The following is a 24,146-nucleotide window of genomic DNA, read 5'->3' on the forward strand; positions in this document are numbered from 1 at the left end:
GTTCTCTTTATTTCCATTTTTAGCAAGAATAAATTGGATTGATGTGTTTGATGTTCACGCACACAAAGTAGAGTGTGTGAGAAGTAAAAGAAATGAGTCCATAGAAAGAGTCAAAATTGAGGTGGGGGTGAGTCCAGTTGTAGTCAGAAACTCAGAACTCTAAGCTCAGCTTCTTAAACAAAGAAGAAGATGATGAATGGTCGTGTGGATTTCTGTTACAACAAAGAGAAACACTTTTTTTCTGCTTTCTAATTAAGCACTTTTAACTCTCTCTCTATCTATCTCTTCTTGTTGCTTTCTTCTGCCACCTCCTTTTACTATTTTTGGCTTTTAGAGCATGACTTTGCAACAGTTCCACAACAGCTCCTTCTGTCACCAAGAAAACGATAGCTCCAATATTTACTCTACTACTACTTTCCTCAATAACTCATCAATGGAGGTGTTTTCCCACATGGGCTCTCTCCGTGTTGCTCCAACTAATACAAATTCCGAGAAAAATAATCTTAGTAACATGGGAGATTTTGATGAGTTTGAAGAAAATATTCATAATTTAAGTGGTGATCATCATACTGTGAAAGAAATGAACGGTGGTGGTGGGCAGTCAAAGATTTGTTCAAGAGGGCACTGGAGACCTGCAGAGGACACTAAACTCAAGGAGCTTGTAGCTCTTTATGGTCCTCAAAACTGGAACCTTATAGCTGACAAGTTGCAAGGGAGATCAGGTAATTAGATTTCATGACTTTTCTGTTAAACAAGGTTTAAGCTTTTGCATTTGGATTAATATGTTATATTTTGTTTTGTGTTGTTTTCAAGGTAAGAGTTGTAGATTGAGATGGTTTAATCAGTTGGATCCAAAGATCAACAAAAGAGCTTTCAGTGAAGAGGAGGAAGAGAGACTAATGGCAGCTCATCGAGTTTATGGCAACAAATGGGCTATGATTGCGAGGCTTTTCCCTGGAAGAACTGATAATGCAGTTAAAAATCACTGGCATGTTGTAATGGCGAGGAAATTTAGAGAGCAATCAAGTGCTTATAGGAGGAGAAAACTGAGCCAAGTTGTTGTTCATAACAGTACAGCAATCAGCTACATAAATCCATCATCAAAAAGACTCAACTCATTTGCACCTCCCATTGGTGGAAATGGGGCTAATGGTTTTCGTGATCATCATCAACAAGCTGATGTGATGAATGGTGGAGATTTGTTTCTTGGATCTACAAACAGCTGCAACTTTAACTTTCTCCCTCTTCATCATCAAAATCAAAGACCTAATTGTGCTTCTTGTGGAAATCAGAAACCTCATTTCGATTTGCTTTCTGGTTTGTCTTGTCCTGTCATTCTATGCTCTTTGTAACATAATCTGTTAAATTGCATTTGGGTTTTTGTGCTTTTTCTCATTGGCTTCTGTGTGTAATGTCTGGTCATTCCAGTGCAAGACTGCAAGTTCAACATGATTGTGGTCTCAAGTCTCTTTTTTCTTCTCTTAATATCATCTTTTTGTCCATTGTTGAGTAGTTTTTCACTTCATCTTTTTTTTTTTTTTTTTTTTGTTTAAGGTTACAATGGAGATTACATGAGTTTTAGCCAGGAGATGGAAAAAGACAGCTCAAGCTTCAATGGTTTCAAGCCCTATACTCTTAATAATAATTTTCCAACGCAACAATCAAATGACCGTCACCATTCTGCAACTTTCTCAGAGACCATGGCATCTGCATCTCAAGTCTCAATCACTGAGCCATCATCTTCATCACCATCACTTGCAGATACCACTGCAACCAGCCATTTTGAGACTAACATTTCACCGCCATTTATAGATTTTCTTGGCATAGGAGCTGCTTCGTGAAGAACAAAAAATTTCCCACAAGCAGGTAAAGCGATTTGAACTAGATATCGAGTTGCAAACAGTAGCTGATCAGTCATCATCATTTCAAGTAAACAGAAACCATGTTTTTCTTTAGGAATCATCATAAATTAATGTTCTCACAGCATATCTTGTCCAAACTTGAATCGATGAATGAAACTAGCTTGCTTGCTCTCTATATCTTTACCACCTCATGATATTTCTATTTTATTTCCTTTATGTTTCATTGTTTCTGGCCAGAATGTCTCGGCACCACATTAATTATATCTTTTTCGAAACAATTAATTGAAGAATGCTGGTTGTAACAATGCGAAAATACTATGTCACGGAAGGTTAAACTTATACTTTACCATGAACACCAAAATTTGTTAAATGCAGAATTTTTTTTTTTTTTTTTTTTTAAATTCTAAATTTGTGACATGATTGTGATTCTTAGCTTAAGTTTTAGGTGATTTCCCTTGTCGGAAAGAAGGTGTGTTGTTGGGGGAAGATAGAGAGAGAGAGAGAGAGAGAGAGAGATTGTGTCACTTGTGTGAGTGATTCATTAATAATTAAGCAGGTGTTGGTTACAAGAAAAACAAGAAAAACAAAAAAAACAGAAACAAATTAAAGGGACCTTTCAAAACATACTTCTCTCATGGGCCTGCAGAATTCAGGCAAAAGATTTAACTTGTGAGCAGCAACTACTTCACTTTCATTAGCTCATCACTTCTGCACCTCACGTGCAAACACAGATACTTGGATTTAACAGATCCTTTTTCTCCTGTCACAAGGAATTCACTTCTCAATCAAAACATGCACAAATATCTTCTTCACTGTTCCTATTTCTGTCTTGGCCCTCATACTCTTTGTGCTTTTTTGTTTGTTTCGAGGCTAAAAACCAATTTCTATGTTTGACCCTTCACAGTTTCCTCAAAATGCCCAGCAAGCAAAAATCCGAAGAAAACAATAAAGACGGTCTCATAATCTAATTTTACATACTATCTCTCATAACCTCAACAACCTTAACGTGACAGTTCGTAATTGATCAACTCGTAATTAGGTAAGCAAGACCTACTACGAACTGACTAATTGTAAGTTATCACGTCGAGATTGTAAGAAAAAATTTATAAGATTAAGTTGCAAATGTAGTATTGTCCCAGAGAAAAACATATAAAAATACATTATACATAACTTTAATGCATCATAGGAATGAAATTGTATCTCACATGTTCATATCAAGAATTGAGAAAAATACTCTCTCTCAAAACAATGACAAATCAAGTGTGAAGCCAGCCCTCTTCAGTTCCCAAATCCCAACTAGAATAAGTTTCTATTCAATCATAAACTTAGACATTGACACCAATATTCTCTGGCTGAGATTCACAAGCTTCCTCAAGTTCTTGCTTGGTAAGAAGTCTGGTGGAATGAACAAAGTTTGCTTCGGAAGATGTGTCAATGGCTTCCAAGTTTGCCGGCTGCACTGAGAAATAGGTTTCGATTGCCTCAATAGTATTCTCGATGAAAACTGATCTAGGCATGTAATCCTTCATTCGGCAGATAAATTTTGTGTGGTCTCTGGCCTGCGGGGTGGGTGGGAAGTATAAATTTAATTATTACTGAACGCTCAAAACGATCCAATTTCCATCCAAATTAAAGGATGGTAAAAGAAAGTAAATAAAATTTCCGTGCTTGTGTAAAATGTTTGCATGTATCATTATTGCAATATATGCTATCACACGGTGAACAAAACTAAATAAGTTTCAGTTTTTCGAATGCACAAGGCAACCATAACCAAGATATAGATATGCAAAGAAAACTGAAAATTAATAAGGCAAGAATATGATGTAAAGAGATATATCCTCATATCTCCATTGGCATGTAATAAATACAGCTATTAGATTGCATATGCCTCAAAAATTATTGAGCAATTGGACATGCCAGCACCATTGGTTAGAAAACTTACAAATCATATAAATGAAATGTAAATCTATAGCAGTCGTCACGAGGAATGCAAGCGGGAGAGCTCGTAAGTGGATAATCTATCCCCTGATTATCAGCCAAAACTTAACCATGACATACAAAATAACTGTCCCCTGATTTTATAGTGTTTTCTAATTAGCTCTGACCATTTCAAGTCATCAGATCAGCAATACTGCAGGATTAAAAATTTCTTCAAGACATTAACAAACTAACTGGAGCAGCATTTTTAGGGTTACATGATATTGCCTGCAAATTAGGTGAACTGAAAAAAATATTGTAAATTAGAAATTTACCAATCTGTACTTAGGAGCCCTGGCAGGTTGTTTCAGGTAGGCCATGTTCCCCACTTTATAATCCCACAGAAAAGAGGTGTGGTGTATCCATCGGTTTTTGGTAATAGACTGAGCATTTCCACCAAACTTGCGATCACCAAAGACATAATCTAAAAGCAGAATTGAACAAATTATGAAGAAGCTGGAATCTTTTAAACACAAAGTATTAAAAGAAAATTACTACTATTTAATACATAAAGAGTAGAAAACAAGTTGTGTTGGTACTGTTGTCTAGAATTTTGCAAAACTATCTCGTATAAGGCAAAAACTAAAACATTTTGGCTTCCAAACCAAAAAAGGAAAATACAGTTCATTAGAACTAAACACTTTTGTGATTGGACCACAACTACAATTCTTAATAAAGAGTGCCGAGGAATCTCGATATAACAAAACAGCAACAGATATTGGTGTATACGATCTGCAGATGATACATGTCTCCATGTCTGCTTCTTGCACCTTTAGATTTTGGGTGGAGAAAGAACACAGATATATTTCAAATAGGATCTTTTCCTTAATATTTCACATAGATTTGCTATATCTTTATCTTTTCCTTCATATCTATTTAATTGTCCAAAGAAGTTTTAGTATCGAAGTATCATTTTTCAAGCAAGAAATACATAAATTTTGATAACAGATGAAGGACCCTACATTGAATCAAAATCTTCTATCACATTATATACATAAAAAAATAAAATAAAGTAAAATCTTTTACCATTCTCAAGCAGTTGAAAATCGCCAGTCCCTCGAAATACTTCATTATACAACAGACCACTCCAATACATGACGGAACGGGGATATGGTTGCACACCAGGAACAGCATCCTTGTTGCATATTAAGGTGACAAAAATAGTCCCATTGTCAACAACAACAGTGCCTCCCCCGGTAAACCTTCTAATCACTGGAACCTGTTCTCGTAAGATAGACCCAACTTTAAGAAGTTCTGAAGGCTTCCTACGTATAACATCCCCCACTCAAGTTAAATCCGTTTCAAAAAAGCATCCACTAGCAAAAATGAACGGGGTTCTAAGTCAATATATTAGCACAAACTGTAAAATAAAATTAAAGGAAAAAACTTACCCAGAGATCCCCATAACAATGGCAGGAGTATCTGCTCCATCATTTATGATACACCAATTGTCCGACGATGTACGAAGCAGCTTTTCCTCCAAATATAGTTGTTTTAAAATGGGAGTTCCATTTAATCTCACAAGATTCATCAATGGAAGCCCCAGTTTTCTTGCATGTTGTTGTATTGCCATTTAACCCCACTAAAATTTACCAAGAAAAAAAAATGAATTATTAATCATTCGTAAAAGAACCCAGATGTTGAAAATACAAAAGTACATATAACAGAAAGAGATTGAAATGGAACTTATTGATAACTTTTATCAACCCAATAAAGTTTATCAAGAAATTGAGTGTTATTTTGAGTACTTTTACATCACCCGAAAGCTTAATGTTATCTAACAATTCCTTTACCTTCTTAAATCTGACCAGACCCTGGATGGTTATTATCCTCAGAAAAAAGAACAGAGATTATATTATTTATCTAAATCCAGCTCACCCTATGTTTTTTTTGTTGGTATTCCATCAATATGTCACCAGTAATTTGCACAGGAGCAACACCCATCTTGAAATCGGTGGAAACGGTTGGCATCTCTGACAATTATATCCCTGTTTGTAAGCTTTGAAATAAGTTTCACCGCTGAATGGCAGTCATCACACATCCTAAGGTTCTTAATTATCCGGATAGGTGCTCCTGGTGATGTTTTCATAAGGCCATATGCTATGGCCAACTTCTCACTATGATAACTAAGATACTCTTCCTTCTGCTCATCCTCCACATCATGAAGTACTGCAGCAACATCCGGTATATACCCTAATGGCTTAATCTTAGCCAACAGTTCCTTTACCTTCTCATAAATCTGACTAGACTCTGGGTGGTTAATATCCTCAGAAACAAAAACATGGGTTGCATTCTTTATCTCAATCCAGCTCACACCAGGTTCTTTCTTGATATTCCTATCCCTCATCAACTTCCGAATCTTCGAGACTCCATCCCATCTTTTTTTCTTAGCATATATATTAGATAGCAGTGTATATGTACCCACATCATCATGGTCCATCTTTAAGATAAATTCAGCAATCCGCCTAGCAAAACCATAATTCTGATGGACATGTGAAGCATTGAGCAAAGTACGCCATGCAACAACATCCCATTTGACAAGTGTACACCTCATAAAATTCTCAGCCTCATCAAGCAGTCCAGCTTTGCTTAGAAGTCCAACAATGCATGTATAATGCTCTAGTCCTGGTTTGATTTCAAACTTATTCATAACCTGATTCAAATAGTAGAAACCTTCTTGCACTAGCCCCAAATGGCCACAAGCAGAGAGAACCCCAACAAAAGTCACATGGTTCGGACATTCTTCTGCAGCCAACATTTCTTGAAACACGATCAGAGCTTCCCTACCAAGTCCATGATGTGAATACCCACATATCATAGCATTCCAAGTTATAGTGTCTCGATATATCATATTAGAAAATACTTTAAAAGCTGCTTCAATGATGCCACCCTTCTCATACATAGTGATCAAAGCATTCCCAACAATAACATTTTCCTTAAAACCAGACTTCTCGACAAGTGCATGTAAGACATCTCCATATCTTACTGTGGACAATCCTGCAGCAGAGTTCAGCAAGACAGCAAAAGTAAGTTCATTGGGCTGAATGCCTTCCTCTTCCATTTCATTATAAAAATTCAATGCTTCTTCATAGTACCCATTTTGAAAGAAGGAAGCAAGCATTGATGTCCATAAGACCACATTTCGAGTTTTCAACCCATCAAAAACCTTCCTAGCATTTGAAATCTTCTCACATTTCCCATACATGTTAATCATAGCGCTACTAATAAAGGCATCAATTTGAACATCATTCTTTAACATCTGGCCATGAACTTGCAAACCCAATTTCAAGTCTTTAAGACAAGCACAAATCCCAAAAGCATTAACATAAGTAGTGGTATCCCAGTTCACACACTCATTTACCATCCTGCTCAATACCTCAACCCCTTCCCTCATATATCCATGTTCCAAAAGTCCATTTAGAATTGAATTATATGAAAAAACATCATATCCTGGCAATGCATTAAAAACTTGCATAGCCATTCCCATATCTTGACACTTTGCATACAAATCTATAAGTGCACTCCTCACATACTGATGAAACGCCAATCCTGACTTCATCACATACCCATGACACTGCTTACCCTCTTCAACTTTGCTGCTTCGGGAACAAGAGAAAAGAACTGTGGCAAAAATGTATTCGTTTGGCCTCATATTTTCCACAGAAACCATACTTTTGAACAGTTTAAGATTTTCCAATGAAAACCCATAATGCAAATACCCTGACATTAAGGAGCTATATGAAACCACATTTCTATGGTGCATATTATCAAATAGTTGGCGGGCAACTGGTATTTGGTCACATTTTGCATAGAAATTAATTAATGAGTTTGTTTGAGCTATGTTTTCATTTTGGGGGGATTCACTCAATATGGTCAAATGAGCATGAATCATTTTGCCCAGTTTTAAGTTCTTTGTATCAGCTGAGACTTTTAAGAGCTTAATGGTGTCTTCAAGAGAGAGAGGTGCATGGTTTTGTTTGCTTGTTGATAGTATTAGACTATGACCCTTCATTTTGTAGAACAAAGTGACCTAGAAATCAGTACTTTGATGGTAGTATTGATATCTGTAACAAAAGGCAATTAAATTATTATCATTACAATTTCTTTAAAAAAAACAAAAAAACACTTAATAGCGTTTTTTGAAGTTATAAAACTAAAAAATAAAAAAAGAGAGGAGAAAAACGATATATATTCCTCAGACAGAAATCATTGTAGCTAACTCTAGAATTTTGATTTGTACCCCTTCAGTTAACAGAATATATCAAAATCTATTATAGACAAACAAATCTAAATGAAAAAATAATAATAAAAGTAAAGCTCAACAAATGCATATTATGATCCAAACAAAAAAACTGAATTTTTCGCATCTAAAATAAAGAACAAAAACATTGTAGTTGGCACGAGAGAGGAGAAAGAACTTATAAGTAAAATTCAACACTATGTAATATTGAAAAAGAAGCACAAATAAACAAATAGGTTTTCATTTTTTTTAATTAAAAATGCTTTTTAATGTTTGATATTCAGGTGGTTGGGCTTCATGTTGGGTTGGTTCCCTATTAGGGAAAAGGAGGGGCAACTAATTTTGGAAAATTTGTCTGGATATCATAAAAAGCACCCCGTTCATCTAGTGCAAGCTACCTCAGTTTTGTTTAACAATTTTGAAAATCATCCAAACCCAAAACTCTTGCCTTCAACTTCTCTTTCAGTTCTCTTCTTGTCTGGCATCAAAATTAAAATTCTCAAATCCCAAAACCACTTTGCTTTTTCTCTCAAGTCTTTGCAGCCCTTTCCTAAATCCCCTTCCACCCGATCAACTTTTCAGCTTCTTCACATTTTCACCCTTGCATTCAAATTGCAGTAATTTCACTTTGTAATAATCTTTTTTTCTGCCAAGTTCCAATGTAACTATCATCTTACCACTGAAAGATGTAACACGAGACTTCACAGATACTATGTTTATTCAAAATTTTAAATTCTATAGTCGTTTAATTTGCCCCTCCTAGATTGCATTCAATTCTAATCGTTTCTAAAAGAACCCAGATGTTAAAACATAATAAAAGGATAATACACCAGGAAGAGATTATGAAACGCAGGTTTATTGAGTACTTTTATCGAACAGATGGTGGATTGACTATACTTTTATCTAAAAACAGAGTAAAAAATGTTCCTAAGCATTACCAGCTCAATGTTAACACAAGATTCGAAATTCAGTTAAATATACATATATGAATGAGTGGCTTAAGAGGTACCTGAAACGGGTTCTCTGTTTCGGCTTCGATGGATGTCTTAACTTACGAGAGACCGCGAAGAATTTAGGGCGTTAAATGGGAGAATTTGTAAACCCCTATATTTTTGGGAATTATAGTCAGTTCTACTTATTTAATAAACTAGTAAATACCCCCTAAAAACTTATGTCAAATTAACTTGTTCATTTATGTTGGAGAAATATAAGAGATTGAGTAATGGTAATACTCGGTAGAATTAGCTAAAAATAATTGTATTATTCAAAAACTAANGTGGTTGGGCTTCATGTTGGGTTGGTTCCCTATTAGGGAAAAGGAGGGGCAACTAATTTTGGAAAATTTGTCTGGATATCATAAAAAGCAACCCGTTCATCTAGTGCAAGCTACCTCAGTTTTGTTTAACAATTTTGAAAATCATCCAAACCCAAAACTCTTGCCTTCAACTTCTCTTTCAGTTCTCTTCTTGTCTGGCATCAAAATTAAAATTCTCAAATCCCAAAACCACTTTGCTTTTTCTCTCAAGTCTTTGCAGCCCTTTCCTAAATCCCCTTCCACCCGATCAACTTTTCAGCTTCTTCACATTTTCACCCTTGCATTCAAATTGCAGTAATTTCACTTTGTAATAATCTTTTTTTCTGCCATGTTTCAATGTAATTATCATCTTACCACTGAAAGATGTAACACGAGACTTCACAGATACTATGTTTATTCAAAATTTTAAATTCTATAGTCGTTTAATTTGCCCTTCCTAGATTGCATTCAATCCTAATCGTTTCTAAAAGAACCTAGATGTTAAAACATAATAAAAGGATAATACACCAGGAAGAGATTATGAAACGCAGGTTTATTGAGTACTTTTATCGAACAGATGGTGGATTGTCTATACTTTTACCTAAAAACAAGGCAAAAAATGTTCCTACGCATTACCAGCTCAATGTTAACTCAAGATTCGAAATTTAGTTAAATATACATATATGAATGAGTGGCTTAAGAGGTACCTGCAACGGGTTCTCTGTTTCGGCTTCGATGGATGTCTTAACTACGAGAGACCGCGAAGAATTTAGGGCGTTAGATAAAAATTTTCATGGGAGAATTTTAAACCCCTATATTTTTCGGAATTATCGCAGGTCTACTTATTTAATAAACTAGTAAATACCCCCTAAAAACTTATGTCAAATTAGCAAATTTTTTATATTGGAGAAATATAAGAGATTGAGTAATGGTAATACTCGGTAGAATTAGCTAAAAATAATTGTATTATTCAAAAACTATTTCTAATATAAAACCCAAGATCTAACATACAATAGTAGTTAAAAAACTGGCCTCGTTTAGCAATCCATTTAAAGGTTTTTTCTTTTCAGGAATCTTCAAACACAAAAGCTATGACAATCAACTTTGGACTCAGGGACGGATCCAGCCTTGTTTTGGCTCACCCTTAATTTTCTTTTTAAAATACTAATATGTACAATTTCTAGATTTTGGTCTATCATATCAAAAAATTAATGTGTAATTAATTTTTATTTTGACCTACCCTAATAGAAATTTCTGGATCCGTTACTGTTTGAACTTATGGTGTTCTATTTATAATAGCAAAACCCTATGGAGAAAATATATGTATGGGATCCTTAGCTATATCACTTTCCTTGAGTATTGGGATTCCAATAAAAACAACTTTTTTATTTTATTAGAATTATTTCTATAATATTCTTATTATGTCCTACTTAAATAGGATATCATGAAAATCTACTTAATTGCAATAATGTCCGCCAACATATTAAATTTACCCCCGAAGAATAAAGAATTACAAGTGAGACTTTTTTCATTATAATTGATACTAATTAGTCCTTCCAATACACTATACTCGACATACATACCCACTTAATTCATGTAAATATGTAATCACTCAATTTTCATAATATATTTAGACTTTAAAAATATTTCGAAAACAATTTTATATATAGATATATAATTATAAAGTATAAAAACTATTTTTGTAAACACATTGGCGAGCTTTCTTTAAGTCCAATTCTTGTATGAAAACCGCTCGAGCATACTTTCTCACACTTGAGAATAGTGAATTCCATGTTGAACATTTATATAAGAAAAATACTATCTTTACAAAAACTCATACAAAGAGGGTTACAAAGTGACATCAGCAAGATGAAAAAAAACAAAGAAAAAACGGAAAAAGTGAGAGAGAGAGAGAGAAAAATCATGAAAATCAAGGGTGGGGATTGTCTTTGTATGCTCCCTTTGTATGTGTTTTTATAAAACAAACATTGCTCTTTATATAATGTACATATTATAAACATAACACAGTGTGTCTCTATACAGCCTATAGATCAAAATCACAAGTTGATCAAGCACCTATAATAACGTATATAAAATTAATTAAATAAAACTATTTTTTTGTTTTTGGTTAATTAAGGTGTTTGGGCTAGCTTATGTGCCCTTCACTCAACTAATTCTTAGAGAAAGTTATCCTATAGTAACCCAGCACCGTAGCCCCTCAAGTAAATCATGAGTAAATATACTACCTTTATGCCCAACGGGCCTATAGGTAAATCATGAGCAAAGGTACTGTCTTTGCATCCAACGCATAATCAAACTAGGACTATGAGTTGAAGCTATACACAACCCCTTTGGTTCACCCTTACCGTTGGGCTATCCATGGGTGAGTTAAATTTGTTTTTTACTTTTTTTTAATGACCGGGGTGTTCGGGTCAGTTTGCGTGTACCTTAACTAATTATCAAGATCTATTGAACACCAAATATTCCAAAGTAAATCACAAATGTGGTAAGTGACCTCAAGATGATTCGAACCCAAGAAGTTAATAAAAAAAACAAACCTCTTGACAGCTAGATCAACCCCTTGGCGTTTTAAATTTGTTTTTTCGGAGCACTTAATTCTAACAATACAAACACAAACATTATCTTAAAATTCTCGAGTGATATATTATTTATCACTTTAAATTTATGGTCATTAATATGTTTGTTTAGGGTAATTGTGACATTTTAGGAGAATAATTATTCCATCTTTAATGCAATTGTTAGTATTAGTAAAATTAGAGGGTCCTAATTAATTAATTGTATATCACATGTGACAATAGAACAAAAGAATGAAAAAGATTATCCCTGAACTAGACCAAGATAATGATACTATGATATGATAATTTCTAAATATATAATAGAAATTATAATTTAATTATCGGTATAATGTTTGCATAGAAATTCATCAAGAACAAGCCGAAACTAATAAAAAAAAAAAAAAAAAAAAATTGTGCGTTGAATATTAAGTTTTGATTGCATCTATTTTCTGCAAACAAATTACAATTCAACAAAACTATTCTCCATAAACTTTACAAATTCTCTAAAATCAATCATCCCGTCTCCATTTTCATCAAATTTTCCGATCATTTTCCTGCAATTCTCCAACTCAAATCCTTCTTTAAATCCCAAAACACGAAGAACTCTCTGCAACTCCCTCGCATCAATGAACCCATCTTTGTTTTGATCATAAACATCAAACGCTTCCTTCACTTCCTCCAAGCTCGGTTCCTTCTCCTCAAACAGCCCCGAAACCTCCCTGGAACCGATTTTTTCCGGGAGCTCCTCGCCTCCAGGGCCGCAAAAAAGTGTCAGTTCTTCCATCACCATCTCAACTTCCTCTCTTAGGAGGCTTCCATCATCATGATCTTGCTTCTTCTGGACACAAGAAACACTGGAATCAACAAAATCTGGATTCTTGAGATCACTGCAATTTTCAATATTGGAAAAATGGAGATGTAACAAGAAAAAAGACCAGAAGAACGATAAAAAAGACCAGAAGAACGATGAAAAAAAATTGTCGACTCCTTGAACCAAAGTGAAAAATCTTTCAAATAATGAAACAATAAAAGGAAAAAAGGCAAAGAAAAAGAAAGAATTTTGGTTATTTTTGCTAGCTGATGATGATGATTTCTCCATTTGAATATGGTAGTAGAAATGGTTAAATTCCATAAACGATTGTGAAAGCTAGAGGAATAATTCACGTTGATTTGATGGTGGAGGAAGGAAGGGGGGGTTTAAATATTTATAAGGAGGGCGGTTCGGTTTGGTTATTTGGTCTTTGAAGACGTCAAAGCAGTCAGCTTTGAGAGCAGACGGGGATGGTGGAAGGAAATTGCCTGCAGCCTGCATCGAGTCTATGGAGAAAAACCTGGAAAATACACGAAGAAATGGTCAGTTTTTTGTCATGCGAAAAAGAGGAAGTTTCTGCTGAGCTGCATATTAAGGGCGGTCATTTGGAGGAAAAGTTGTTTCAGGGCCTCAGGCTGGCCTAATTCTTTTTTGTGGATTTGTCTCTTTGTTGTGATTTTCCAAGAATCTGCCGCTTTTTCTGTTTTACATTATTCTAAAGTTGACTTTTTTTAGCTGAGGGATGATTACGTTTAGGTCCTTTAGGTTTAGGTTGGGTACATTTTGATCCACTAGAATAAAAAGAAGTAACACATTTATTCTTTGTCCAAGTAAAGGTGACGTTCAAATTTTTTTTTTTATATAACCTCCCAATATGACATGGTTTAAACAGGTCAGGGTTGATCTCAATCATATTCGTGTTCATATTAAGGATTTTAAACATGTGAAAACATTTAATGACGTGATTAATTAAACGAGTTATATATATAACATGTTTATGATATGATTATTCGATTATAACAACATTAACAGTTTATGATATAATTATTTATTTATGAAACAAATATCCATTTAGGATAACGTTAAGACAAACAGGTTAAATGTGTTGAAAGTAGATACGCAAGTTAAATGGTATGAGTCGTATAGTAATAAAAATATGACACGTTTATTAAAAAAAGGTTTATATTCGTATCACTCGTTTAATAATCTTGTCTATTCATGTTTAAATATCTAATACAAATAATTAAACAAATTGTATCGAAGGTTAATTAAAATCTCGTTACTTCTCTATTCACCACAATATGAACCAGTTTTGTCACCCTATATGTCTAAGGGACCTAAGTAGATTATTTCTCTGATTGTATAGGGACCAAATTGTTGTTTTCTTATTTTAGTGGACCAAATAGATCTAAATATCAGGGCCTAAATTAATAATCACTAACTATTGAGAAAAAGCAAAGAAAATACTCATCTTGCCTTTTCCATGCAGCGGAGTGCTAAATTAACTTAAACCCATGAAGCTAAGAGTCAATTATGGCCTATTTTGGCATTCTTTTATAGTTTCTTTGTTTACTTCTTTAAATGCGTGGAATCTTTAGACAAGTCCTGTGGAATTTTCAGGTCTTGGAAGTAATAGACAGATTTGTCATTCTTTATTTCTTTTCCCACACGTTGTCTCCATTTGGACGTGAAAGAAGGGAAGTTGGTAAAATAGGTGGGAAAATACTTCACTTACCAATTCCGGGAGATTTTCATACCGATCACGTCGCACTTCACATTAGATAAGATGGAGAATCAGTTTGCAGAATCGATAAGTGTACTCTTGCTCAAATAGATGACACTCCAATGAAAATTCTGCATATATACTGTATCATTTTTACAAATATTTATTTAAAAAAAAAAAAATTACCCATTTCAATATTGTTCTCACTCAAGCAAGTTTAACTTCAGAATTCCAGAAGGGATTCAATGCGTTAGTGTTGGTATTGATTTTTCTTGTAAAATGACCCTCACCGTTTTGTATTATTAGTGGAAGAAGTTGAACTAATTGATCTCAACTAAATTCAATCTTAAATGAAAGTGACATGACACGGGCCACCAAGAGATAGAGTCATATTGTGGAAGATTTTGGTTAGTGCAAATTCGTGGTGGAAGGTGATGTAAGTGTGTGATTCATCACAATGGAGAAATTTCTTGGAAACCAAACAAGGATGTGTTAGTTGGCTAAGCAAGTAAGCAACCCAAGTGTCCAAGAAAAACATGGAAAGGCCTAGTGGGCTCATAAGCCTATTTAGTCTAAGCCCAGTTCAAGAAAAGGCCCAGCCCTTGATGCTGGCCCAAGGTTGAGTTTGTGGTATGGTGAGGTTCCCTAAGAGCAAACTAGTCACAGTCCTATTTGTGAGAGATTGATAGAATTGTGAGAGATATTCATGACCTTGCACAGAGTTGTTCCTCAAGTTGATTATCAGTGGACCAGAAGGAAAGCCAACATGTTAGCACATGAGGTTGCCAGGTTAGCAGTATCAAATTCTATGCATTTGAATTGGCTATCGTCGTGCCCATCGAGTATTTTGAGGATTTGCCTTCAGGATAAGCCATATTAATTTTGAGTTGGATTAAGTTATTTGATGTCTATTTTATGGCTTTCATATTTTTCTCTTATGTATGCTTGTTTGATGTGGAATAGATATTTCATTCTGAACCAAAAAAAAAAAGTCCTATGTTACCCTCTTTTTTACCATTAAAATGGATAATACTATATTATGTTACAGGTTAACATTATTCTATATATGAACCGTTAAGATGAATTATGTTATTTTATTAAGATATCGTTATCCTGTATTTGAACTTTTAAGATGGATTATATTAACTTATCGAGGATAATATTACCTTTGATATTGTTACGTCCCAGGTCAGTTATTGAAATGAAAAAGATAAATTTCTAATAAAAAAAAACTAATAAAAAGTAAAGAACAAGTTAGAAATATTTTTCAAAGTTATAGTGTCTAGTTTATCCTATAATTGCTTCCTTCCATTTCATCTTTTCATGGCCACTTGGCTGATAAAGGTCTTGTTACGAGGACGAAGGTCTGGTTATGAAGATGAGTTTGTAAGAAGGGAATATGAGAATCAAGCCGTCTTAGCTCAGTGGTAGAGCGCGTGGCTTTTAACCACGTGGTCGTGGGTTCGATCCCCACAGATGGCGATTTTATTAAAATTCTCAAAATTATTTTAACCCCAAGGGGTAAATCTGAAGGTTAAGAAGGTTTGTTCCCTTCTTTAAGTTTTTAGTTCAACACCTACTACAATAACATCGTAGTTTACTTGGTCCTAGACCTGGCAAAACGGGTTGGGACCCGCGAGTCAACCCATACCCCAGTAAATTATATAGGGTACAGGTCTGTATAATTAAACCCGTCTTTTAGATCCGTACTCGGCCTTACCCGTTTTGTAAACGGGTAGACCGAGTACACCCACAGGTACCCATTTTTAATTTAATGAAAAAAACCCAAAGTGGCATTTTTGTCTTTCTCTTTCGCAACATGTGAGCTAAAGCCTAAAATACCTTTTGTTTGCCTTCTCTCTCTCTCTCCAAACTTAACTTCTCTTCTCTTGTTTATTTCGTAGTCCGCCTCTTTCCTATCAAAATCATTCACAATCTCCATTCATTCCCCTTCCCTAACCCACTAATTTTTCTTCCCAAAGGGTTTTTCAACAACTCACTCTTCTTCTTTGCGACTAAGGGGCTACTGGTATAATTGATCCAACTGATGGCGTAAAAAAAACTTGAATTCACCCAGCCCTTCTCACTTCTGGTTCATCAAGATAGGCTATAGAGCAGCATATTTCCATTTCTTCAAATTGTTTTCTCTTCATGTTTCTCAAGATTTCGGAGCTTTTAAGAATTTTTCTTTTTTGGGTTTGTTTTGTGTGGTTGAGTTATGGAAAGAATGAAAAAGTCCACCAACTCGGTGATGTGAGACAAATTCAACTTCTAACAAATGTTATATCAGCATGCATGACATACAAATACTCTCTCGTTAATCGAAGCTATGACTACTATCTGATTAGTTGGATACATCAAACCAATGGATTAGGTTTAAACCGATTCAGAAAACTAAACATAATGTGTCTAAGGGACCTAAGCAGATTATTTCTCTGATTTTATAGGGACCAAATTGTTGTTTTCTTGTTTTAGTGGACCAAATCGTTCTAAGTATCAGGGCCTAAATTAATAATCACTAATTATTGAGAAAAAAGAACTATTGAAGTTTCTTGGACATGAGAATTGTAGGCTGCCCATTTTCTCATCTTGCCTTTTCCATGCAGTGGAGTGCTAAATTAACTTAAACCCACGAGGCTAAGAGTCAATTATGGAATATTTTGTTCTCCTTTTATAGTTTCTTGTGTTTACTTCTGTAAATGCTTGGAAACTTTAGACAAGTGCCGCGGAATTTTCAGGTCTTGGAATTAATAGACACATTTGTCATTCTTTATTTCTTTTCCCACACGTTGTCTCCATTTGGACGTGAAAGAAGGGAAGTTGGTAAAATAGGTGGGAAAATACTTCACTTACCAATTCCGGGAGATTTTCATACCGATCACGTCGCACTTCATGTCAATCGAGATGGAGAATTGGTTTGCAGAATTAGTAAGAGTAGCCTTGCTTAAATAGATGACACTCCAATGAAAATTCTACATATATATTGAATCATTTTTACAAATATTTATTTAAAAAAAAAAAATTACCCATTTCAATATTGTTCTCACTCAAGCAAGTTTAACTTCAGAATTCCAAAAGGGATTCAATGCATTAGTGTTGGTATTGATTTTTCTTGTAAAATGACCCTCACTGTTTTGTACTATTAGTGGAAGAAGTTGAACTAATTGATCTCAACTAAATTCAATCTTAAATGAAAGTAACATGACACTGATCAAGCGTCATCGGGCCACCAAGAGATAGTCATATTGTGGAATATTTTGGTTAGTGCAATTCGTGGTGGAAGGTGATGTAAGTGTGTGATTCATCACAATGGAGAAATTTCTTGGAAACCAAACAAGGATGTGTTAGTTGGCTAAGCAAGTAAGCAACCCAAGCGTCCAAGAAAAACATGGAAAGGCTTAGTGGGCTCATAAGCCTATTTAGTCTAAGCCCAGTTCAAGAAAAGGCCCAGCCCCTGATGCTGGCCCAAGGTTTTTGTGGTATGATGGGGTTCCCTAAGACCAAACTAATCACAGTCCTATTTGTGGGAGATTGATAAAATTGTGGGAGATATTCATAACCTTGCTCACAGTTGTTCCCCGGTTGATTAGTGGACCAGAAGGAAAGCCAACATGAGGTTGCCAGGTTAGCAGAATCATGTTATTTTATTAAGATATCGTTATCTTTTTTTTTGAACTTTTAAGATGGATTATATTAACTTATCGAGGATAATGTTACCTTCGATATTGTTACATCCCACATCAGTTATTGAAATGAAAAAGATAAATTTCTAATAAGAAAAAACTAATAAAAAGTAAAGAACAAGTTAGATATATTTTTCAAAGTTATAGTTTCTAGTTTACCCTATAATTGCTTCCTTCCATTTCATCTTTTCATGGCCACTTGGTTGATAAAGGTCTTGTTACGGGGATGAAGGTCTGGTTATGAAGATGAAGATGAAGATGAGTTTGTAACAAGGGAATATGAGAATCAAGCCATCTTAGCTCAGTGGTAGAGCGCGTGGCTTTTAACCACGTGGTCGTGGGTTCGAATCCCCACAGACGACGATTTTATTAAAATTCTCAAAATTATTTTAACCCCAAGGTAAGTCTGATGGTTAAAAAGGTATGTTCTCTTCCTTAAGTCCAAACACAATAGTTAATTCTTATCCACATGACAAACACTTAAATTAATCGCTTAAACATAGTTAATTCTCGTTCATATGACAAACATTTAAATTAATCATTTAAACATAATTAATTTTACATAAACAAAAATTTGAGCATTTCCCTATATTCTCCTTATGAAAACATAATATAGATTTATATAGGTAGGATAATTGTGTAATTAGATGAAATATTGGGATATTAGTGAAAAGTAAATATATATAACTTTATATATTATATACAGGACGTTGTGAGGGAAAGGCATCACCCACCCCTGCCCTATCCTTATGGACGGGGATTAAAATGGCCCCACCTCCGCCCCTATCCCCAAAAAAACTAAGGCTTTCCCGCCACCCATGTGGGGCGGGGCGGGAGGGCGGGACGGGTCCCTAGAATTTCAAGGAGCATTGCCGTGCCTATCAATAGACCTCAGAGATTAGTTAAGGTGTATGCAAACTGGTCCGAACACCCCGATTACCAAAAAAAAAAAAAAAAAGAGAAATATGAGTATAAGAAAGGGTAGTTTAGGGATAAATTAAAATATAATTAATATAATTAAATTTGGGGTTTTACAGAGAATTTTTCGGGTTGAAATAACAACACTCTTATAAAAATAGGTATATAGTATTAACTAATAAGTTAGTCTTTCAGATAGTTCACAAGATCACTGATAAGTTGTAGATCCCTAAAAGGCTAAAACTGATCAAAGGGTGAGTTAGAGCATAAATTTTGTCAGGTCATAACATCATTTTGTATAATTGATGAACACTTAACCTATGACAATATGTATACGAACCATTAACATAAATTGTATAATGGGTTAACGACAAGTGTTCAACCTATGACAATATAAATCGTTAACCTGAATTACTTTATGGGTAATTGGCAAACGTTCAACCTATTAGTAGGGGTGATAAAAAAAATACAAAAACTGAACCGAACCGAAAAATCGATTCAATTTCGGTTCAAAGAAATACAAAAACTGGTTTTTTGGTTTAGTTATCAATTTACGAGATTATGGGAACCGGTTAAGCGGAACGAGTAAACCGGTTTATTATAAAAATAATAAAATATAAAATCAAAACAATCACAATCAAAATATATAAACCGGTTTATTATAAAAATAATAAATTATAAAATAAAAACAATCAAAATCAAAATATATAGACCGGTTTATCATAAAAATAATAAATTATAAAATGAAAACAATAAAACTGATTTATTATAAAAATAATAAAATATAAAATCGGTTTAAATTAGGAAAAAATCAAAATAAAAAATAAGTTAAAGGGAAAATCAATTCAAAACCAATTAACCAATTTTCTGGTTAACTGAAAAACCGGTTTGGTTTCGGTTCAAGAAAATTTTTAAACCAAAAAACCGATTCGGTTCAGAAAATCGGTTAACTGGTTCGATTAATCGATTATGAACACCCCTACCTATAAGAATATAAAATGTTAACATGAATTACATTATATTACTTAGGATAATATTACTATTTACTCAGATCATTGGATTATGGTCAAGAAATAATCGAAGGATCGGTTAAAGTTAGTCCAGCACAGCACTAATAACATTCATGTATTATAAACCTGTCTCTAAAATGAAGTTTGTCTGGCTGCTCTGTATGTGTTATCTTCAAACCCACAAATTAAAATATTGTCCAACAGTCCAAGTTTGAATTGAGTTTTTTTGCAAATCTCATGTTTGAACAATAACAAAGTCAAAAAATTTTAGTTCAACACCTATACCATAACATCGTAGTTACTTGTCCTAGACCTGGCAAAACGGGTTGGGACCCGCGAGTCAACCCATACCCCAGTAAATTATATGGGTACAGGTCTGTATAATTAAACCCGTCTTTTAGATCCGTACTCGGCCTACCCGTTTGTAAACGGTAGACCAGTACACCACAGGTACCCATTTTAATTTAATGAAAAAAAAACCAAATGGCATTTGTCTTTTTCTCTTTCGCAACATGTGAGCTAAAGCCTAAAATACCTTTTGTTTGCCTTCTTCTCTCCTCTCCAAACTTAACTTCTCTTCTCTTGTTATTTCGTAGTCCGCTCTTTCCTATCAAAACATTCACAATCTCATTCATTCCCCTTCCCAACCCACTAATTTTTCTTCCCAAAGGGTTTTTCAACAACTCATCTTCTTCTTTGCGACTAAGGGCACTGGTATAATTGATCCAACTGATGGCGTAAAAAAACTTGAATTCACCCAGCCCTTCTCACTTGGTTCATCAAGATAGGCTATAGAGCAGCATATTTCCATTTCTTCAAATTGTTTTCTCTTATGTTTCTCAAGATTCGGAGCTTTTAAGAATTTTCTTTTTTGGGTTGTTTGTGTGGTTGAGTTATGGAAGAATGAAAAAGTCCACCAACTCGTGATGTGAGACAAAAACTTCTAACAAATGTTATATCAGCATGCATGACATACAATACTCTCTCGTTAACGAAGCTATGACTACTATCTGTATTAGTTGGATACATCAACCAATGGATTAGGTTTAAACCGATTCAGAAAACTAAACATAATGTGTCTAAGGGACCTAAGCAGATTATTCTCTGATTTTATAGGGACCAAATGTTGTTTTCTTGTTTTAGTGGACCAAATCGTTCTAAGTATCAGGGCCTAAATAATAATCACTAATTATTGAGAAAAAAGAACTATTGAAGTTTCTTGGCATGAGAATTGTAGGGTGCCCATTTTCTATCTTGCCTTTTCCATGCAGGGAGTGTAAATTAACTTAAACCACGAGGCTAAGAGTCAATTATGGAATATTTTGTTCTCCTTTTATAGTTCTGTGTTTACTTCGTAAATGTTGAAACTTTAGACAAGTGCCCGCGGAATTTTCAGGTCTTGGAATTAATAGACACATTTGTCATTCTTTATTTTTTTCCCACACGTTGTCTCCATTTGGACGTGAAAGAAGGGAAGTTGGTAAAATAGGTGGGAAAATACTTCACTTACCAATCCGGAGAATTTTCATACCGATCACGTCGCACTTCATGTCAATGAGATGGAGAATTGGTTTGCAGAATTAGTAGAGTAGCCTTGCTTAAATAGATGACACTCCAATGAAAATTCTACATATATATTGATCATTTTACAAATTTATTTATTAAAAAAAAAAATTACCCATTTCAATATTGTTCTCACTCAAGCAGTTTAACTTCAGAATTCCAAAAGGGATTCATGCATTAGTGTTGGTATTGATTTTCTTGTTAAAGACCCTCACTGTTTTGTACTATTAGTGGAGAAGTGAACTAATTGATCTCAACTAAATTCAATCTTAAATGAAAGTACATGACACTGATCAAGCGTCATCGGGCCACCAAGAGATAGTCATATTTGGGAATATTTTGGTTAGTGCAATTCGTGGTGGAAGGTGATGTAAGTGTGTGATTCATCACAATGGAGAAATTTTGGAACCAAACAAGGATGTGTTAGTTGGCTAAGCAAGTAAGCAAACCAAGGTCCAAGAAAGAACAAGGATGTGTTAGTTGGCTAAGCAAGTAAGCAGCCCAAGTGTCCAAGAAAAACATGGAAAGGCTTAGTGGGCTCATAAGCCTATTTAGTCTGAGCCCAGTTCAAGAAAAGGCTCAGCCCCTAATGCTGGCCCAAGGTTGAGTTTGTGGTACGCCAGGGTTCCATAAGACCAAACTAATCACAATCGTATTTGTGGGAGATTGATAGAATTGTGATAGATATTCATGACCTTGCTGAGAGTTGTTCCTCGGTTGATTATCAGTGGACTAGAAGGAAAGCCAATATGTTAGCACATGAGGTTGCCACGTTAGTAGTATCAAATTCTGTGCATCTGAATTGGCTATCGTCATGCCCATCGAGTATTTTGGGGATTTGCCTTCAGGATAAGCCATATTAATTTTGAGTTGGATTAAGTTATTTGATGTCTATTTTATGGCTTTCATATTTTCCTCTTATGTATGCTTGTTTGTTGTGGAATAGATATTTCATTCTGAACCAAAAAAAAAAAAAAGTCCTATGTTACCCTCTTTTTTACCATTAAAATGGATAATACTATATTATGTTACAGGTTAACATTATTCTATATATGAACCATTAAGATGAATTATGTTATTTTATTAAGATATTGTTATCCTGTATTTAAACTTTTAAGATGGATTATATTAACTTATCGAGGATAATGTTATCTTTGATATTGTTACGTCCCAGGTTAGTTATTGAAATGAAAAAGATAAATTTCTAATAAATAAATAAAAAAAGCTAATAAAAAGTAAAGAACAAGTTAGAAATATTTTTCAAAGTTATAGTGTCTAGTTTACCCTATAATTGCTTCCTTCCATTTCATCTTTTCATGGCCACTTGGCTGATAAAGGTCTTGTTACGAGGACGAAGGTCTGGTTATGAAGATGAAGATGAAGATGAGTTTGTAACAAGGGAATATGAGAATCTAGCCGTCTTAGCTCAGTGGTAGAGCGCGTGGCTTTTAACCACGTGGTCGTGGGTTCGATCCCCACAAACGGCGATTTTATTAAAATTCTCAAAATTATTTTAACCCCAAGGGGTAAGTCTGATGGTTAAGAAGGTTTGTTCTCTTCCTTAAGTCTAAACACGATAGTTAATTTTCATCCACATGACAAACACTTAAATTAATCGCTTAAACATAGTTAATTCTTGTCTATATGACAAACACTTAAATTAATCATTTAAACATAGTTAATTTTACATAAACATAAATTTGAGCATTTCCCTAGATTCTCCTTATGAAAACATAATATAGGCTTATATAGGTAGGATAATTGTGTAATTAGATGAAATATTGGGGCATTAGTGAAAAGTAAATATATATAACTTTATATATTTTATACGGGACGGGGTGAGGGAAAGGCATCACCCACCCCACCCCATGGACAGGGATTAAAACGGCCCCACCTCCGCCCTATCCCCAAAAAAACTGAGGCTTTCCTACTGCCCATGTGAGGCAAAGCAGGACGAGACCCTAGAATTTCGAGGAGCATTGTCATGCCTATCAATAGACCTCAAAGATTAGTTAAGGTGTACGCAAACTGGCCCGGACACCCTGGTTACCAAAAAAAAGGGGGAATATGAGTATAAGAAAGGGTAGTTTAGGGATAAATTAAAATATAATTAATATAATTAAATTTGGGGTTTTACATAGAATTTTTCGGGGTTGAAATAACAACACTCTTATAAAAATAGGTATATAGTATTAACTAATAAGTTAGTCTTTCGNAATATAATTAATATAATTAAATTTGGGGTTTTACATAGAATTTTTCGGGGTTGAAATAACAACACTCTTATAAAAATAGGTATATAGTATTAACTAATAAGTTAGTCTTTCGTGTAGTTCACAAGACCACTGATAAGTTGTAGACCCCTAAAAGGCTAAAACTGATCGAAGGGTGAGTTAGAGCATAAATTTAGTTAGGTCATAACATCATTTTGGATAATTGACGAACACTGATCCATCGACAATATGTATACGAACCATTAAAATAAATTG

At 34.5% G+C, this 24,146-nt stretch overlaps 4 protein-coding genes and 3 non-coding genes across 9 annotated transcripts; 4 read left to right on the top strand and 3 right to left on the bottom strand.

Annotated features, from left to right (window-relative positions):
* The first annotated feature begins 337 nt into the window (after positions 1-337).
* Positions 338-2,005, top strand: LOC116112093 (transcription factor MYB105). The gene is made up of 3 exons (XM_031398291.1): positions 338-722; positions 814-1,317; positions 1,555-2,005. Exons 1-3 carry the CDS (start codon positions 338-340, stop codon positions 1,839-1,841), a joined length of 1,176 nt encoding a protein of 391 aa, XP_031254151.1. The 3' UTR covers positions 1,842-2,005.
* A 945-nt stretch (positions 2,006-2,950) lies between these two features.
* On the bottom strand, positions 2,951-9,135 carry LOC116112023. Of its 3 annotated transcripts, XR_004125161.1 has the most exons (6): positions 9,089-9,135; positions 5,231-5,421; positions 4,866-5,104; positions 4,115-4,263; positions 3,805-3,993; positions 3,330-3,421 (listed from the first exon to the last, which is right to left on the bottom strand). XR_004125161.1 is itself a non-coding variant. In XM_031398190.1 (5 exons), exons 2-5 carry the CDS (start codon positions 5,410-5,412, stop codon positions 3,188-3,190), a joined length of 804 nt encoding a protein of 267 aa, XP_031254050.1. In that variant the 5' UTR covers positions 5,413-5,421; positions 9,089-9,135; the 3' UTR covers positions 2,951-3,187. The 3 variants fall into 3 exon arrangements, 2 of the variants coding, with proteins under 2 accessions (XP_031254050.1, XP_031254051.1); XM_031398190.1 differs by lacking the exon at positions 3,805-3,993 and having other exon boundaries at positions 2,951-3,421; XM_031398191.1 differs by lacking the exons at positions 3,805-3,993; positions 9,089-9,135 and adding an exon at positions 5,633-5,770 and having other exon boundaries at positions 2,951-3,421.
* On the bottom strand, positions 5,721-9,123 carry LOC116112022 (pentatricopeptide repeat-containing protein At5g39680). Its single transcript, XM_031398189.1, has 2 exons — positions 9,089-9,123; positions 5,721-7,903 (listed from the first exon to the last, which is right to left on the bottom strand). Exon 2 carries the CDS (start codon positions 7,849-7,851, stop codon positions 5,752-5,754), a length of 2,100 nt encoding a protein of 699 aa, XP_031254049.1. The 5' UTR covers positions 7,852-7,903; positions 9,089-9,123; the 3' UTR covers positions 5,721-5,751.
* A 3,214-nt stretch (positions 9,136-12,349) lies between the features above and the next one.
* Positions 12,350-13,143, bottom strand: LOC116112171 (probable calcium-binding protein CML45). Its single transcript, XM_031398345.1, has one exon. The coding sequence runs from the start codon at positions 13,079-13,081 to the stop codon at positions 12,410-12,412; it is 672 nt and encodes a 223-aa protein (XP_031254205.1). The 5' UTR covers positions 13,082-13,143; the 3' UTR covers positions 12,350-12,409.
* A 2,750-nt stretch (positions 13,144-15,893) lies between these two features.
* TRNAK-UUU lies at positions 15,894-15,965 on the top strand. Its single transcript has one exon. It is a non-coding gene; the product is annotated as a tRNA-Lys (tRNA).
* A 2,491-nt stretch (positions 15,966-18,456) lies between these two features.
* TRNAK-UUU lies at positions 18,457-18,529 on the top strand. The gene has a single exon. It is a non-coding gene; the product is annotated as a tRNA-Lys (tRNA).
* Positions 18,530-23,072: 4,543 nt separating this feature from the next.
* Positions 23,073-23,144, top strand: TRNAK-UUU. The gene has a single exon. It is a non-coding gene; the product is annotated as a tRNA-Lys (tRNA).
* The last annotated feature ends 1,002 nt before the right edge of the window (positions 23,145-24,146 follow it).

Source organism: Pistacia vera, unplaced genomic scaffold (assembly GCF_008641045.1).
Source record: "Pistacia vera cultivar Batoury unplaced genomic scaffold, PisVer_v2 Contig656, whole genome shotgun sequence".
Classification (NCBI taxonomy): Eukaryota; Viridiplantae; Streptophyta; class Magnoliopsida; order Sapindales; family Anacardiaceae; genus Pistacia; species Pistacia vera.